We start from the raw sequence: 14,525 nt of genomic DNA, 5'->3' as shown, positions 1-14,525 counted from the left end.
AGAGCAAATTTACCATCTGTGACAGCCCTGCTCAAGCAAAGATGACTGCGCTGGCTGGGCCATCTGAGTAGGTTGGAAGACGGATGCATTCCCTAGGACAGTGGTTCTCAAACTAGGGCCACTGCATGTTCAGGGAAAGCCCCTGGCGGGCTGAGCCGGTTTGTTTACCTGCCGCGTCTGCAGGTCCGGCCGATCGCGGCTCCCACTGGCCGTGGTTTGCCGCTCCAGGCCAATGGGGGCTGCAGGAAGGGCGGCCAGCACGTCCCTCGGCCTGCACCATTTCCTGCAGCCCCCATTGGCCTGGAGCGGCGAACTGCGGCCAGTGGGAGCCACAATCGGCTGAATCTGCGGATGCGGCAGGTAAACAAACCGGCCCGGCCTGCCAGGGGCTTTCCCTGAACAAGCAGCGGCCCAAGTTTGAGAACCACTGCCCTAGGACATGCTATGCAGGGAACTATCAGATGGAACAAGAACAATAGGACATCCCAAGCTTCGCTAAAAAGACACATTGAAGCGAGACATGAAGGAATTTGGAATTGATCCTGACCAATGGGAAATCTTGGAAAGTGATTGTAACAAGTGGCGTCATCGTCTCCAGGAGGGTATCAAAGTCCATAACCGGAGCTGGCTTGAGCCCGCAGGAAGCAAGCAGCTCCCAACCAAGATACAGACATTTGCAATAACTGCCAAAGATCCTGCAAATCTCGGATTGGCCTATTCAGTCACATGAGACATTGCAAATTACATCATAGGCTGCAATTCCCACGGTCTATCACAGACGAAAGGATGCCAACAACAACCATGGGGGAGTGTTTTACTTGTCATTCATTTAGATACATGGTTGCTGTGTTTCCCCAAGATGATGCTGTGTTCCCTTTCCCCCCAATGAAGTGCTCCTTTCCTCATATACAGACTCAGTGCTTGCAAGTAGGAAATATTGCCTATTAAGGGCACCCAAGAAACGTATTAAGTGATACCAGAAATGCTGGCTAGGAGTTCAAGCTAGTGGGGTATTCATTTTAATAGATGAACTGAGCCCTTGTTGCTGTTGACAAAACCTAGCAGAGGGAGTTACAGTTATGATAATCTAGTCTGACCTCCTACATACCACGGGCCATAGAATTCTTGGCTCTAACCATAAATCGTGGTTGAATTAGTGCATCTCTTTTAGAAAGGCATCCAGTCTTGACTTAGATTCCAAGAACATACATACATACAGTGAACAAAACCTACAGTTCCCTTTCTGATCTCAGTTATCCCATTGTAAATCCAACATAACTCACTAGTGTAAAGCCGTTGCAGTCAACAGAGCCACTCTACTTTTACAACGGGGTACATGAAGTTGGCATGCCAACTGCGGCTTTTGTTTATTGTATATCTGCTCTTAGCTTTTTTTTTTTGGTAATGTGCCAAGAGCCCTTCAGTGCCTACAAACAAAAACGTATTCATTTCTTTATAAAAACACTGGAAGAAAAATGGTTGAAAAAGGATCAACAAGGCTAGGTACTTGGGAAACCTTTTGTTGTTAGAAATGTGAATGATCAGAAAACATTGTATCAGAGATTACTGTTTAATTACTTTTGTTAGTTTCCATTCAGTTGCTGATGGGGTTTGCCTACAACCCATGCACCCTCTCTGTTCAGTTACAGGTGAAGACCTAGTCCAAGTAACACTCAAAGGAGAAGAAAGAATCCCTCTACCTGCACCAGGTATGTGATGGTCTCAGGCTGACTGGTTTGGTCTAACAGCCACAGCAATTCCTTTTACTAGGTTTCCAGGAAAATGTCGCTGTACATCACCTCTATGTTTTGTACATCTGTCAGCCCAAAAGGGGCTCTTGGCATTCATTTAAGCATTTTATTGAGCCACATCTACCATTGCATATGATGAATGTGTGATTCCACATTATAAAAGACTATAAACTTTTGTTAAGAAATACCATATCAGATCATAAAGGTCGTGGAGAATGTAAGACTACAATGTATTTTAGTGCTACACAGTGATCTTAGGATAATAGCATGACATTATTATGCAGTTACACATTGAGCCAGACAGCATAATAGACCAAAGGATAGGGCTGGAAACAAGGAAGACCTACTGAGTTCTAATCTTGGATTTGCCACAGAGTTGCTAGGTAGTCCACTATTGTTACTGTTGTTTATTTGTGTTGCAGTAGTACTTAGCGGCCTCAGCTAGGGATCAGGGCCCCATTGTGTTAAGCATTGTACATACACATAACAGAAAGACAGAGCCTGCCCCAGAGAGCTAACAATGTAAGTTGGGCTCAACTTCTCTGGCCTTCATTACACTGTGGAAAAGGGTTCATAAAACTTACCTACCTCACAGGATTATTATAATCATTATTTATTTGTATTGCAGAAATGCCTAGAAGCCTCAGTCTGGATCAGGGGTGAAATCTAGGCCCCCACTGAAGTCAACAGGGATTTTGCCATTTCCCTGGAGCAAGGATTTCACCCCAGACCTTCATTATTCTACATGCTACACAGATATATATAGTAAAAAAGTCCTTGCTTCCAAAGAGCTTAGTTGATTTTCACATAGCCTAGATCCTTTGACCTTTAGGACATATTACAGAATCCATCTAGCTTCCTGGCTTTTGGGTAGGAAGGCACGCGATGAGACCAGACACTTGTTGGTAGGGTATGGTTTGGCTCACTGAGCAAGTTCTGGTTTTGTGGGGGAGGAGAGATTGCTAGGGTTTTTTTTTTTTGTTTTTTTTGTTTTTTTTTTTGCTTCTATTTATGTGCTTTAAATATGTCTCAAAGGTGTTGAGAGATTTGGATAAATGCTTTTATGGCTGTTAGATAAACCTTACAAGCTCTCACACAGGTATAATTCATAAAGTCGGGTGTTTAAAAATGCTGAAAATAGCTGAGAATTTAAAAATTGGACACGTAGAGACTGAAAATCCCAGTAATATTTGAACCAGGTGCTATTCTGCACAAAAAGCGCTCTCAGTCATGCTTGTAGCTGCTGCCATTGCTTCACGCTGACTGGTGATGCTTTAGGCTTCAGAGTAGCACGCAGAATGATATTCCTGGAGTCTATTATATAGTTACAAAGAAATAAAATAACTGTTTGTAAAGCACTTTGACAACGTAAAAGATTGTGTAAGTATCATAGGGGAACCTCTCATTGCTTAGAGCTTTGCCTTGATTTGGTGAGCACTAAGGAGTTTGAATGCTTGTCTGGACCTTCTCCAACCACCTTGGGTCTGCAGAGATGGTCTCAAACTCTGAGGAGAACTCTCATTTTCATGGGACCTCCAGTGCTTCTATTCAGAAGCAAAGCAGCATTTAGAGTGACAGGGTATGTCTACACAACAAACTGGAGGTGTGATTGCAGCATGTGTAGACATACCTGAGTTAGTTTTAATCTAGCTAGTTTGCTAAAAATAGCAGTGAAACTGAATCAGCACAGTGCCTGAGTATAACCCGCCAGGACCATGGATACATACTCAGGTGGTTAGCTAATGCTGTTGGCCATGCTCCCATGGTTTCCCTGCTATCTTTAGCAAGCTAGCTCAATGAAATTTAGTTCACATGCTGCGATCACAACTCCTGATCACTGTGGAGACATACCCTAAATCAGTTAACACAAATAGGGGGTTCATACCACGGATCTGTGACTATCCAGGAAAGGTTAGGACTCCCAACAAATGACAATTCCAAATACATCTTTCTTTGTACATCCTGTTTTCTAGCTCCAGTTTCTCCTCCTGACATCATTTTGAAATGGTCATTCCCTGAATCATGGAGTGGAGTGAAAAAAGGCTGGGGTGGATACAACCACAGCATTCCTGCCCCTGGTGAGGATGTCATTATCTTGCCTAGTAAGTAAGGGAAGTACAGTTCTGAATTTCTCTCAGTAACACCAAGGGTATGTCTGCACTGGAAATGTTAGTCCAGTTTTAACATGTGCCAATTAACACAACTGTAGATTCCAGGATACAGAGGACACAAACATTTGACATTAGACTGCAGCATAAATGCATGTGTGTTAGAACAAATATTGCCCCAAAAGCACAGACCTCCCTATCTCTCTCTCTCACACATCCTCATCCACTGCACAAATATACACACGGTTCTGTGGTAGGATTTTTTTTTTTAAAGTAAACTCAGATGTACCATATCACAGCTAATACAGAATGTGTCTTTCCACTTACCTAGCAGTGTTTCACACAGGGAGCATATTTCAGCTGAGCTCCTAAGAGTATACTGGCTTCCATTCTGCTTTCTGGTTGCTTGTCCACCTGTTTATTTAGATCTCTCAATCCGTTTATGGATTGGGTTTCTAAGTACCATGGAGTCCATCCTTGTCTTTGGACTTTACCCCAAGAGTGGAGATTGGCTGAAGTGCTGATCTCATATGGTCATCTGGCTAAGGCACTTATTCTGTGTCTACGAAGGCACAGACTTCATATGTCAGCTTCTGTAAGTCTGGGTGCCCCAGCTCCACTTCTAAATGTTGTAGATAATTAAGCTTCTTTTCTCTCAGCCTTTGCCTGTCTTCTCTTTTTAGATTGCAAGTCCTTTGTGGCAGGGACACTGTGTTATATGCATACATCTGCAGTGCCTGGGACAACGGGGCCCTGATCACGGCTGGGGCTTCGAGGCACTACAGCAAAACAAATAATATATTGTACTAATTATAATGCTGGCAGTCCTTAGACTTGAATATCTGGGTGGTGGAGGCAGGGCACTCTCAATGAAATGTCCTGAACTCTGAATTTACCCTGGAACTTGGCCTGACAAAGCCTGAGTTTGCGGATCCTTCTGGAAGGCCTGTCTCAGACCTACTCTGAGGACCTGGGTTTTGTCATCTGTTTTTCTTGTGGGGGCTGGATGGTCTTTCTGTTGTCATTTTTTACCTCTTGGGCAAGTTGAGATTATTACTTTTGCATTTTATTTTATTGTGTCCCAGAAGTGTTTCATTGGCCCCACATATAAATGAGAAATAATTAAACAACACATTATGGATGTAGTAAAAATCAGCTTTAGTTGAAGAGAGAATTAGTAGTGTGAGTTGTATATGAGATGGGGGAAAGACACAGCTGTTCCCAGTACCCCCTGGCCAGACTTCTGACACAGATAATTAGGACTCTGTTCTGGCTAACACATAAGCATCTATATAAGTTTGCGTCTCTCTGGACCCCCATTGGCTACAATGTGTACAGATGCCTAGATGTTTGCAAGGTCAGGGCCCAAACGAGTTAGACAATGATCAGGTCACTATGTTCACAAACAGGACTGGAAAACATTCTGTTTATCTAAAATACACCACTACCCAGATATAACGCGACCCAATATAACACAAATTCAGATATAAGGCAGTAAAGCAGCACTCCGGAGTGGGGGCGGGGCTGCACGCTCCTGCGGATCAAAGCAAGTTCAATATAATGCGGTTTCACCTATAACGCGGTAAGATTTTTTGGCTCCCAAGGACAGCGTTATATCGGGGTAGAGGTGTACTTATATGTCTCCATTACCTCAGAATCTTGAATGTCTGTATCCTCACAACATTCCCGTGAAATAGGAAAGCACTATTATCCCCATGTTACAGATGGGGAAGGAAAGCACAGAGAGATTAAGTGATTTCCCCAAGGGATTCTGGGTAGAGGAGAGATTCCAGGTAGCCTTGTGATAGGCTAGTACACAAAATGCTGACTCATCTACCTCTTTCACGAGATCGGGTTGAAGAATTCCACTGAAATTTCAAATATCGATAAAAAATTGATAAAGTTTTCCCATGGCTCCTCCTGCTCCCACAGGTTTTCAACTAACTGTAGAGCTGGTTGAAATTTTTCAAATTTTGATGAAGAAGCAGGGATTTTTTAAAAAAATTATAATGTCCCTCCCCTCTGTTTTTTCAAAAAACCTCTTGCAGTGACACAAAAAAATGTACAAATTATAAATAGTGACCAAATTTGTAAAAATCATGCCCTATTCAGTTACAATTCACAAACAGAAAAAATGCTGTCTTTTCTGTTCTATGCTATCTAGGTTCTTGTATCACCCTCATCACCGTCAGGGCCAGCTCTACTTTTTTTGCCGCCCCAAGTGGTGAAGCAAAGAAAAAAGAAAAAAAAGCGGCGACAGCAGTGCCGCCGAAGAAGAAAAAATGAAAAAGCTGCCGCCGAAGAAGAAAAAAAGAAGAATCTGCCTCCGGACTGCCGCCGAAGAAGGGGGCAAAAAAAAAAGTCGGAGTGTTGTGTGATATATAAGAAAGCTGTCTTATACCCATTCTTCACATGGAGAAAGTAAGGCATGGCGAAAAATAAGTGACATTCCCAAGACCAGAGAGCAACTCAATGCCAGAGCAGCATTAGAATCCAAGAATCCTTAGTTTTGAGTCCTGCTGTTCAACTCTTTAGCACATGCTGCGCCACAGTGGTGCAAAAAATGCCATCTCCACCCTTTAAAAACCTTATTGAATGGGGAAACCAAAGCAAAATGTTTTATAAGCAAAAAGAAACAAACAAGAGGATTATTTGAATGTTAGGCCATGCACAATTCAGTGCAGTGTGTTAGTTTATGGAGAGCAGTTCCTTCTCTTCGCCTGCATTCCTCATGTCATAAATAACTGTCATGTTGCTGTAGATATATAGGTATAATCCCTTCTTGGGTCTCAGCCTGGTGCACATGTACACATGTCTGGTTACTCCACCCAGCTTCCCATACTTTTCCTTTATTTTAATTTAAGAACCACAAGCATAAACTCTCTAGCTTGATCTTCCTCCCAAGTTTGCTGTTTTATCACTTGCCTCACCTTTACCCTCTCTTGCCTTAGAAAAGCTTCATCTTCACTCCTCTACTCCACTAGTTCCAACTGCCAGGGTGACTAACCATGCAATTTCACACAGGGTCCTAAAAATCAGTTACAGGTACCAGTAGTCAAGTTGTTATTCATAGAATCATAGCATTGGAAGAGACCTCAGGAGGTCATCTAGTCCAAGACCCTGCTCAAAGCAGGACCAACCCGAACTAAAACATCCCAGCCAGGGCTTTGTCAAGCTGGGCCTTAAAAACTTCTAAGGATGGAGATTCCACCACCTCCCTAGGTAACCCATTCCAGTGCTTCACCACCCTCCTAGTGAAATAGTGTTTTCTAATATCCAACCTAAACCTCTCCCACTTCAACTTGAGACCATTGCTTCTTGTTCTGTCATTTGCCACCATTGAGAACAGCCGAGCTCCATCCTCTTTGGAACCCCCCTTCAGTTAGTTGAAGACTGCTATCAAATCTCCCCTCACTCTTCTCTTCTGCAGACTAAATAAGCCCATTTCCCTCAGCCTCTCCTCATAAGTCATGTGCCCGAGCCCCCTAATAATTTTTGTTGCCCTCCGCTGGACTCTCTCCAATTAGTCCACATCCTTTCTGTAGTGGGGAGCCCAAAACTGGACACAATACTCCAGATGTGGCCTCACCAGTGTCGAATAGAGGGGAATAATCACTTCCCTCAATCTGCTGGCAATGCTCCTACTAATGCAGCCCAATATGCCGTTAGCCTTCTTGGCAACAAGGGCACACTGTTGACTCATATCCACCTGCTCATCCACTGTAATCCCCAGATCCTTTTCTGCAGAACTCCCATTTAGTCAAGTGCTCCCCAGTCTGTAGCGGTGCATGGGATTCTTCCATCCTAAGTGCAGGACTCTACACTTGTCCTGGTTGAATCTCATCAGATGTCTTTTAGCCCAATCTTCCAATTTGTCTAGGTCACTCTTGACCCTATCCCTAACCTCCAGCGTATCTACTCCCCACCCCCAGCGTAGTGTCATCCGCGGACTTGCTGAGGCTGCAATCTATCCCATCATCCAGATCATTAATGAAGATGTTGAACAAAACTGGCCACAGGACCGACCCCTGGCACACTCCGCTTGATACCGGCTGCCAACTAGACATAGAGCCATTGATTACTACCCATTGAGCCTGATGATCTATCCAGCTTTCTATCCACCTTATAGTCCATTCATCCAATCCATACTTCTTTAACTTGCTGGCAAGAATACTGTGGGAGACTATATCAAAAGCTTTGCTAAAATCAAGGTACATCACGTCCACTGCTTTCCCCATATCCACAGAGCCAGTTATCTCATCATAGAAGGCAATCGGTTTGGTCAGGCATGACTTGCCCCTGGTGAATCCATGTTGACTGTTCCTGATCACCTTCCTCTCCTCCAAGTGCTTCAAAATGGATTCCTTGAGGGCCTGCTCCATGATTTTCCCAGGGACTGAGGTGAGGCTGACTGGTCTGTAGTTCCCAGGATTCTCCTTCTTCTCTATTTTTAAAGATGGGCACTATATTTGCCTTTTTCCAGTCGTCCAGGACCTCCCCCCAATCACCACGAGTTTTCAAAGATAATGGCCAATGGCTCTGCGATCACATCAGCCAACTCTCTCAGCACTCTCAAATGCATTGCATCTGGCCCCATGGATTTGTGCATGTCCAGCTTTTCTAAATAGTCCTTAACCTGTTCTTTCACCACTGAGGGCTGCTGACCTCCTCCCAATAGTGTGCTGCCCAGTGCAGCAGTCTGGGAGCTGACCTTGTCTGTGAAGATCGAAGCAAAAAAAGCATTGAGTACTTCAGCTTTTTCCCCATCATCTGTCTTTTTCCCCATCAACTAGGTTGCACATTCAGTAAGGTTTCCACATTTTTCCCGACCTCCTTCTTGTTGCTAACATACCTGTAGAAACCCTTCTTGTTACCTTTCACGTCCCTTGCTAGCTGCAACTCCAATTGTGCTTTGGACTTCCTGATTACATCCCTGCATGCTCGAGCAATATTTTTATACTCCTCCCTAGTCATCTGTCCAAGTTTCCATTTCTTGTAAGCTCCCTTTTTGTGTTAACTGAAGATTTCACTGTTAAGCCAAGCTGGTCGCCTGCCATATTTGCTATTTTTTCTGCACACTGGGATGATTTGTTCCTGCACCCTCAATAAGGTGTCTTTAAAATATAGCCAGCTCTCCTGGACTCCTTTCCCCCTCATATTAGCCTCCCAGGGGACCCTGCCCATCAGTGCCCTGAGGGAGTCAAAGTCTGCTTTTCTGAAGTCCAGGGTCTGTATTCTGCTGCTCTCCTTTCTTCCTTTTGTCAGGATCCTGAACTCGACCATCTCATGGTCACTGATGCCCAGGTTGCCACCCACTTCTACTTCCCCTACAAATTCCTCCCTATTTGTGAGCAGCAGGTCAAGAGGAGCACAGCACCTAGTTGGTTCCTCCAGCACTTGCACCAGGAAGTTGTCCCCAGCACTCTCCAAAAACTTCCTGGATTGGCTGTGCATTGCTATATTGTTCTCCTAGCAGATGTCAGGGTGATTGAAGTCCCCCATGAGAGCCATTCTTTGGTTTTAGTCCAAAAGGATATAAATGAGCTCCAGGCTAGAAGAGAGACAACCTTTACTGATCATCCAAAATGCCTGCATAGTGTGGATTTCACCAGTAATGATAACTTTAGTGGGACTACTAATGAAAGGGTAGCTCGCTGGCGAGGGTGTGTGTTATGGGTCCCCTTCTATGCCCGAGCCACAGAGGACATGAGGCTGTTACAGTCCCAGAGGGAGTGCTTTGGCATGAGAGGAAAGATGGTCTAGTGGTTAGGATGCTAACTTAGGGATATGTCTACACTATGAAATTAGGTCGAATTTATAGAACCTGGTTTTATAGAAATTGGTTTTATACAGTTGATTGTGTGTGTCCCCACATAAAATGCTCTAAGTGCATTAAGTTGGCGGACCGCGTCCACAGTACCAAGGCTAGCGTCGACTTCCAGAGCGTTGCACTGTGGGTAGCGATCCCACAGTTCCCGCAGTCTCCACGGCCCATTGGAATTCTGGGTTGAGATCCCAATGCCTGATGATGCAAAAACAGTGTCGCGGGGGATTCTGGGTACATGTTGTGAGGCCCCTCCCCCTCCGGCAGACAATCGATTCGCGCCTTTTTACCTGGGTTACCTGTGCAGACAACGTATCATGGCAAGCATGGAGCCCGCTCAGCTCAGCTCACCATCACCATATGTCATCTGGGTGCTGGCAGATATGGGGATGCATTGCTATACAGCAGCAGCTCCTTGCCTTTTGGCAGTGGATGGTGTATTACGACTGGTATCCGTCGTTGTCGTACTCCTCCTGGGCAGACATGTTTTGTCTCCTGGAGACTCAGTCCTGCCGGCAGTCCTATTGAACCGTCTTGACAATGATGACTAGCAGTCGTAATACAGCATCTTCTGCCAAGCACCCAGAAGATGCCGATGGCTATCAGTCATGCTGCACCATCTGCTGCCAGCCTCAGATGTAAAAAATAGATGGACCAGATTTGTTCTATATTCATTTGCTTCCCCCTCCCTCTGTGAAATCAACGGCCTGCTAAACCCAGGGTTTTGAGTTCAATCTTTGGGGGGGCCATTCTGTGTGACAGTTGTTTGTGTTTCTCCCTGATGCACAGACACCTTTGTTGATTTTAATTCCCTGTAAGCCATGTCGTCACTCGCCCCTCCCTCCCTCCGTCAGACAATAGTTTCGCACCTTTTTTCAGCCCAGACGCCATAGCACTGGGATCATGGAGCCCGCTCAGATCACCGCGGCAATTATGAGCACTATGAACACCACGCGCATTGTCTTGGAGTATATGCAGAGCCAGAACATGCCAAAGCAAAACCAGGCTAGGAGGAGATTGCAACGATTGCAGTGCGGCGACGAGAGTGATGAGGAAATTGACATGGACATAGACCTCTCACAAGTACAGGCCCCAGCAATGTGCAAATCATGGTGTTACTGGGGCAGGTTCATGCCGTGGAATGCCGATTCTGGGCCCGGGAAACAAACACAGACTGGTGGGACCGATTCGTGTTGCAGGTGTGGGATGATTCCCAGTGGCTGCGAAACTTTCGCATGCATAAGGGCACTTTCATGGAACTTTGTGACTTGCTTTCCCCTGCCCTGAAGCACCAGAATACCAGGATGAGAGCAGCCCTCACAGTTGAGAAGCGAGTGGCGATAGCCCTGTGGAAGCTTGCAACGCCAGACAGCTACCGGTCAGTCGGGAATCAATTTGTAGTGAGCAAATCTACTGTGGGGGTTGCTGTGATCCAAGTAGCCAACACAATCAAAGACCTGCTGATATCAAGGGTAGTGACTCTGGGAAACGTGCAGGTCATAGTGGATGGCTTTGCTGCAATGGGATTCCCAAACTGTGGTGGGGCAATAGACGGAACCCATATTCCTATCTTGTCACCGGAGCACCAAGCCACCGAGTACATAAACCGCAAGGAGTACTTTTCAATGCTGCTGCAAGCCCTGGTGGATCACAAGGGACGTTTCACTAACATCAACGTGGGATGGCTGGGAAAGGTACATGATGCTTGCGTCTTCAGGAACTCTGGTCTGTTTCAAAAGCTGGAGGAAGGGACTTTCTTCCCGGACCAGAAAATAACCGTTGGGGATGTTGAAATGCCTATCGTTATCCTTGGGGACCCAGCCTACCCCTTAATGCCATGGCTCATGAAGCCGTACACAGACAGCCTGGATAGTAGTCAGGACCTGTTCAACTATAGGCTGAGCAAGTGCCGAATGGTGGTAGAATGTGCATTTGGACGTTTAAAAGCGCACTGGGACAGTTTACTGACTCGGATAGACCTCAGCGAAGCCAATATTCCAATTGTTATTGCTGCTTGCTATGCGCTCCACTATATCTGTGAGAGTAAGGGGGAGACATTTATGGTGGGGTGGGAAGTTGAGGCAAATCGCCTGGCCGCTGATTACGCGCAGCCAGACACCAGGGCAATTAGAAGAGTGCAGCAGGGCACGGTGCGCATCAGAGAAGCTTTGAAAACCAGTTTTGTGACTGGCCCAGCTATGGTGTGAAACTTCTGTTTGTTTCTCCTTGATGAACCCTTCCCTCACACCCAGGTTTACTCTACTTCCCTGTAAACTAATCACCCTCCCCTCCCCCCTTCGAGCACCTCTTGCGGAGGCAATAAAGTCATTGTTACTTCACATTCATGCATTCTTTATTAATTCATCACACAATTAGGGGGATAACTGCCAAGGTAGCCCAGGAGGGGTGGGGGAGGAGGGAAGGAAAAGGACACACTGCAGTTTAAAACTTTAACACTTATTGAAGGCCAGCCTTCTGATGCTTGGGCAATCATCTGGGGTGGAGTGGTTGGGTGGCCGGAGGCCCCCCCACTGCGTTCTTGGGCATCTGGGTGAGGAGGCTATGGAACTTGGGGAGGAGGGATGTTGGTTACACAGGGGCTGTAGCGGCGGTCTCTGCTCCTGCTGCCTTTCCTGCAGCTCAACCATACGCTGGAGCATTTCAGTTTGATGCTCCAGCAGCTGGAGCATCGACTCTTGCCTTCTGTCAGCAAGCTGATGCCACCTATCCTCTTCAGCCCGCCACTTGCTCTCTTCAGCCCGCGATTCAGCCCGCCACCTCTCCGCTCGTTCATATTGTGCTTTTTTGCACTCTGACATTGACTGCCTCCATGCATTCTGCTGTGCTCTGTCAGCGTGGGAGGACATCTGGAGCTCCGAGAACATATCATCCCGAGTCTGCCGTTTTCTTCTTCTAATCTTCACTAGTCTCTGTGAAGGAGAAACATTTGCAGCTGGTGGAGGAGAAGGGAGAGGTGGTTAAAAAAGACACATTTCAGAGAACAATGGGTACACTCTTTCACGTTACATTTTGCTGTTCACATTACACAGCACATGTGCTTTCGTTACAAGGTCGCATTTTTCCTCTTATATTGAGGGCCTGCCGGTTTGGTGTGAGAGATCACTCCAGCAGTGCCAGGCAACAGAATTCGGCTTGCGTGCAGCCATGGTAAGCCACAGTCTTTTGGCTTTTTTAACTTTCATAACATGTGGGAATGGTTTCAAACAGTAGCGCCCTCATTTCCCATACCAAGCACCCGTTGGGTTGGCCATTTAAAATGGGTTTGCAATGTAAAAGGAGGGGCTGCGGTTTCCGGGTTAACATGCAGTACAAACCCAACTACCCCACCACCACACACACACCCAATTCTCTGAGATGATCACTTCACCTCTCCCCCCCACTGCATGGCTAACAGCGGGGAACATTTCTGTTCAGCCGAGCAGGAACGGGCACCTCTGAATGTCCCCTTAATAAAATCACCCCATTTCAACCAGGTGACCGTGAATGATATCGCTCTCCTGAGGATAACAAAGAGAGGTAAGGAATGGATATTGTCTGCATGCCAGCAAACACCAGGACCATACGCTGCCATGCTTTGTTATGCAATGATTCCAGACTACGTGCTACTGGCCTGGCGTGGTAAAGTGTCCTACCATGGCGAACGGGATAAGGCAGCCCTCCCCAGAAACCTTTTGCAAAGGCTTTGGGAGTACATGAAGGAGAGCTTTCTGGAGATGTCCCTGGAGGATTTCCGCTCCATCCCCATACACGTTAACAGACTTTTCCAGTAGCTGTACTGGCCGCGATTGCCAGGGCAAATGAATCATTAATCATTAAACACGCTTGCTTTTAAACCATGTGTAATATTTACAAAGGTACACTCACCAGAGGTCCCTTGTGTGACCTCAGGATCTGGGAGCACGCCTTGGGTGAGTTCGGGGGTTACTGGTTCCAGGTCCAGAGTGATAAACATATCCTGGCTGTTGGTTTCTCCGCTTCCTTGCTGTGAACTATCTTCATTGTCTTCATCATCATCTTCCTCGTACCCCGAACCTGGTTCCCTGTTGCATGATTCTCCATTGATGGAGTCAAAGCACACAGTTGGGGTAGTGGTGGCTGCACCCCCTAGCACGGCATGCAGCTCCGCGTAGAAGCGGCATGTTTGTGGCTCTGCCCCGGACCTTCCGTTTGCCTCTCTGGCTTTGTCATAGGCTTGCCTTAGCTCCTTAATTTTCACGCGGCACTGCTGTGCGTCCCTGTTATGGCCTCTGTCCTTCATGGCCTTTGAGACTTTTTCTAATATTTTGCCATTTCGTTTACTGCTACGGAGTTCAGCTAGCACTGATTCATCTCCCCATATGGCGAGCAGATACCATACCTCCCGTTCTGTCCATGATGGAGCTCTTTTGCGATCCTGGGACTCCATCACGGTTACCTGTGCTGATGAGCTCTGCGTGGTCACCTGTGCTCTCCACACTGGGCAAACAGGAAATGAAATTCAAAAGTTCGCGGGGCTTTTCCTGTCTACCTGGTCAGTGCATCTGAGTTGAGAGTGCTGTCCAGAGCGGTCACAATGAAGCACTGTGGGATAGCTCCCGGAGGCCAATAACGTCGAATTCCGTCCACACTACCCCAAATCCGACCCGCAAAGGCCGATTTCAGTGCTAATCCCCTCGTCGAAGGTGGAGTAAAGAAACCGGTTTAAAGGGCCCTTTAAGTCAAAAAAAAGGGCTTCGTCGTGTGGACATGTCCAGGCTTAATTCGATTTAACGCTGCTAAATTCGACCTAAACTCGTAGTGTAGACCAGGCCTTGGTCTTAGAAAACCTGGGTTCAATTGCTT

The 14,525-nt window shown here is 46.3% G+C and overlaps 1 protein-coding gene across 7 annotated transcripts in view; it reads left to right on the top strand.

The window, feature by feature from the left end:
* PKHD1 (PKHD1 ciliary IPT domain containing fibrocystin/polyductin) overlaps positions 1-14,525 on the top strand; it is a 390,722-nt gene that overhangs the window by 242,401 nt on the left and 133,796 nt on the right. For 6 of the 7 annotated variants that reach the window (XM_054023612.1, XM_054023614.1, XM_054023615.1 and 3 more), the window contains 2 exons: positions 1,644-1,709; positions 3,725-3,853. In XM_054023612.1, the coding sequence (XP_053879587.1) occupies positions 1,644-1,709; positions 3,725-3,853 (195 nt within the window). The remainder of the gene's footprint in view (positions 1-1,643; positions 1,710-3,724; positions 3,854-14,525) is intronic. The other variant, XM_054023613.1, reaches the window with a different exon arrangement.

The sequence above is a fragment of the Malaclemys terrapin genome, chromosome 3 (assembly GCF_027887155.1).
Source record: "Malaclemys terrapin pileata isolate rMalTer1 chromosome 3, rMalTer1.hap1, whole genome shotgun sequence".
In the NCBI taxonomy this organism is placed as follows: Eukaryota; Metazoa; Chordata; order Testudines; family Emydidae; genus Malaclemys; species Malaclemys terrapin.
The sequence above is the reverse complement of the archived record's forward strand: the minus strand, read 5'-3'. Positions and strand labels throughout refer to the sequence as shown.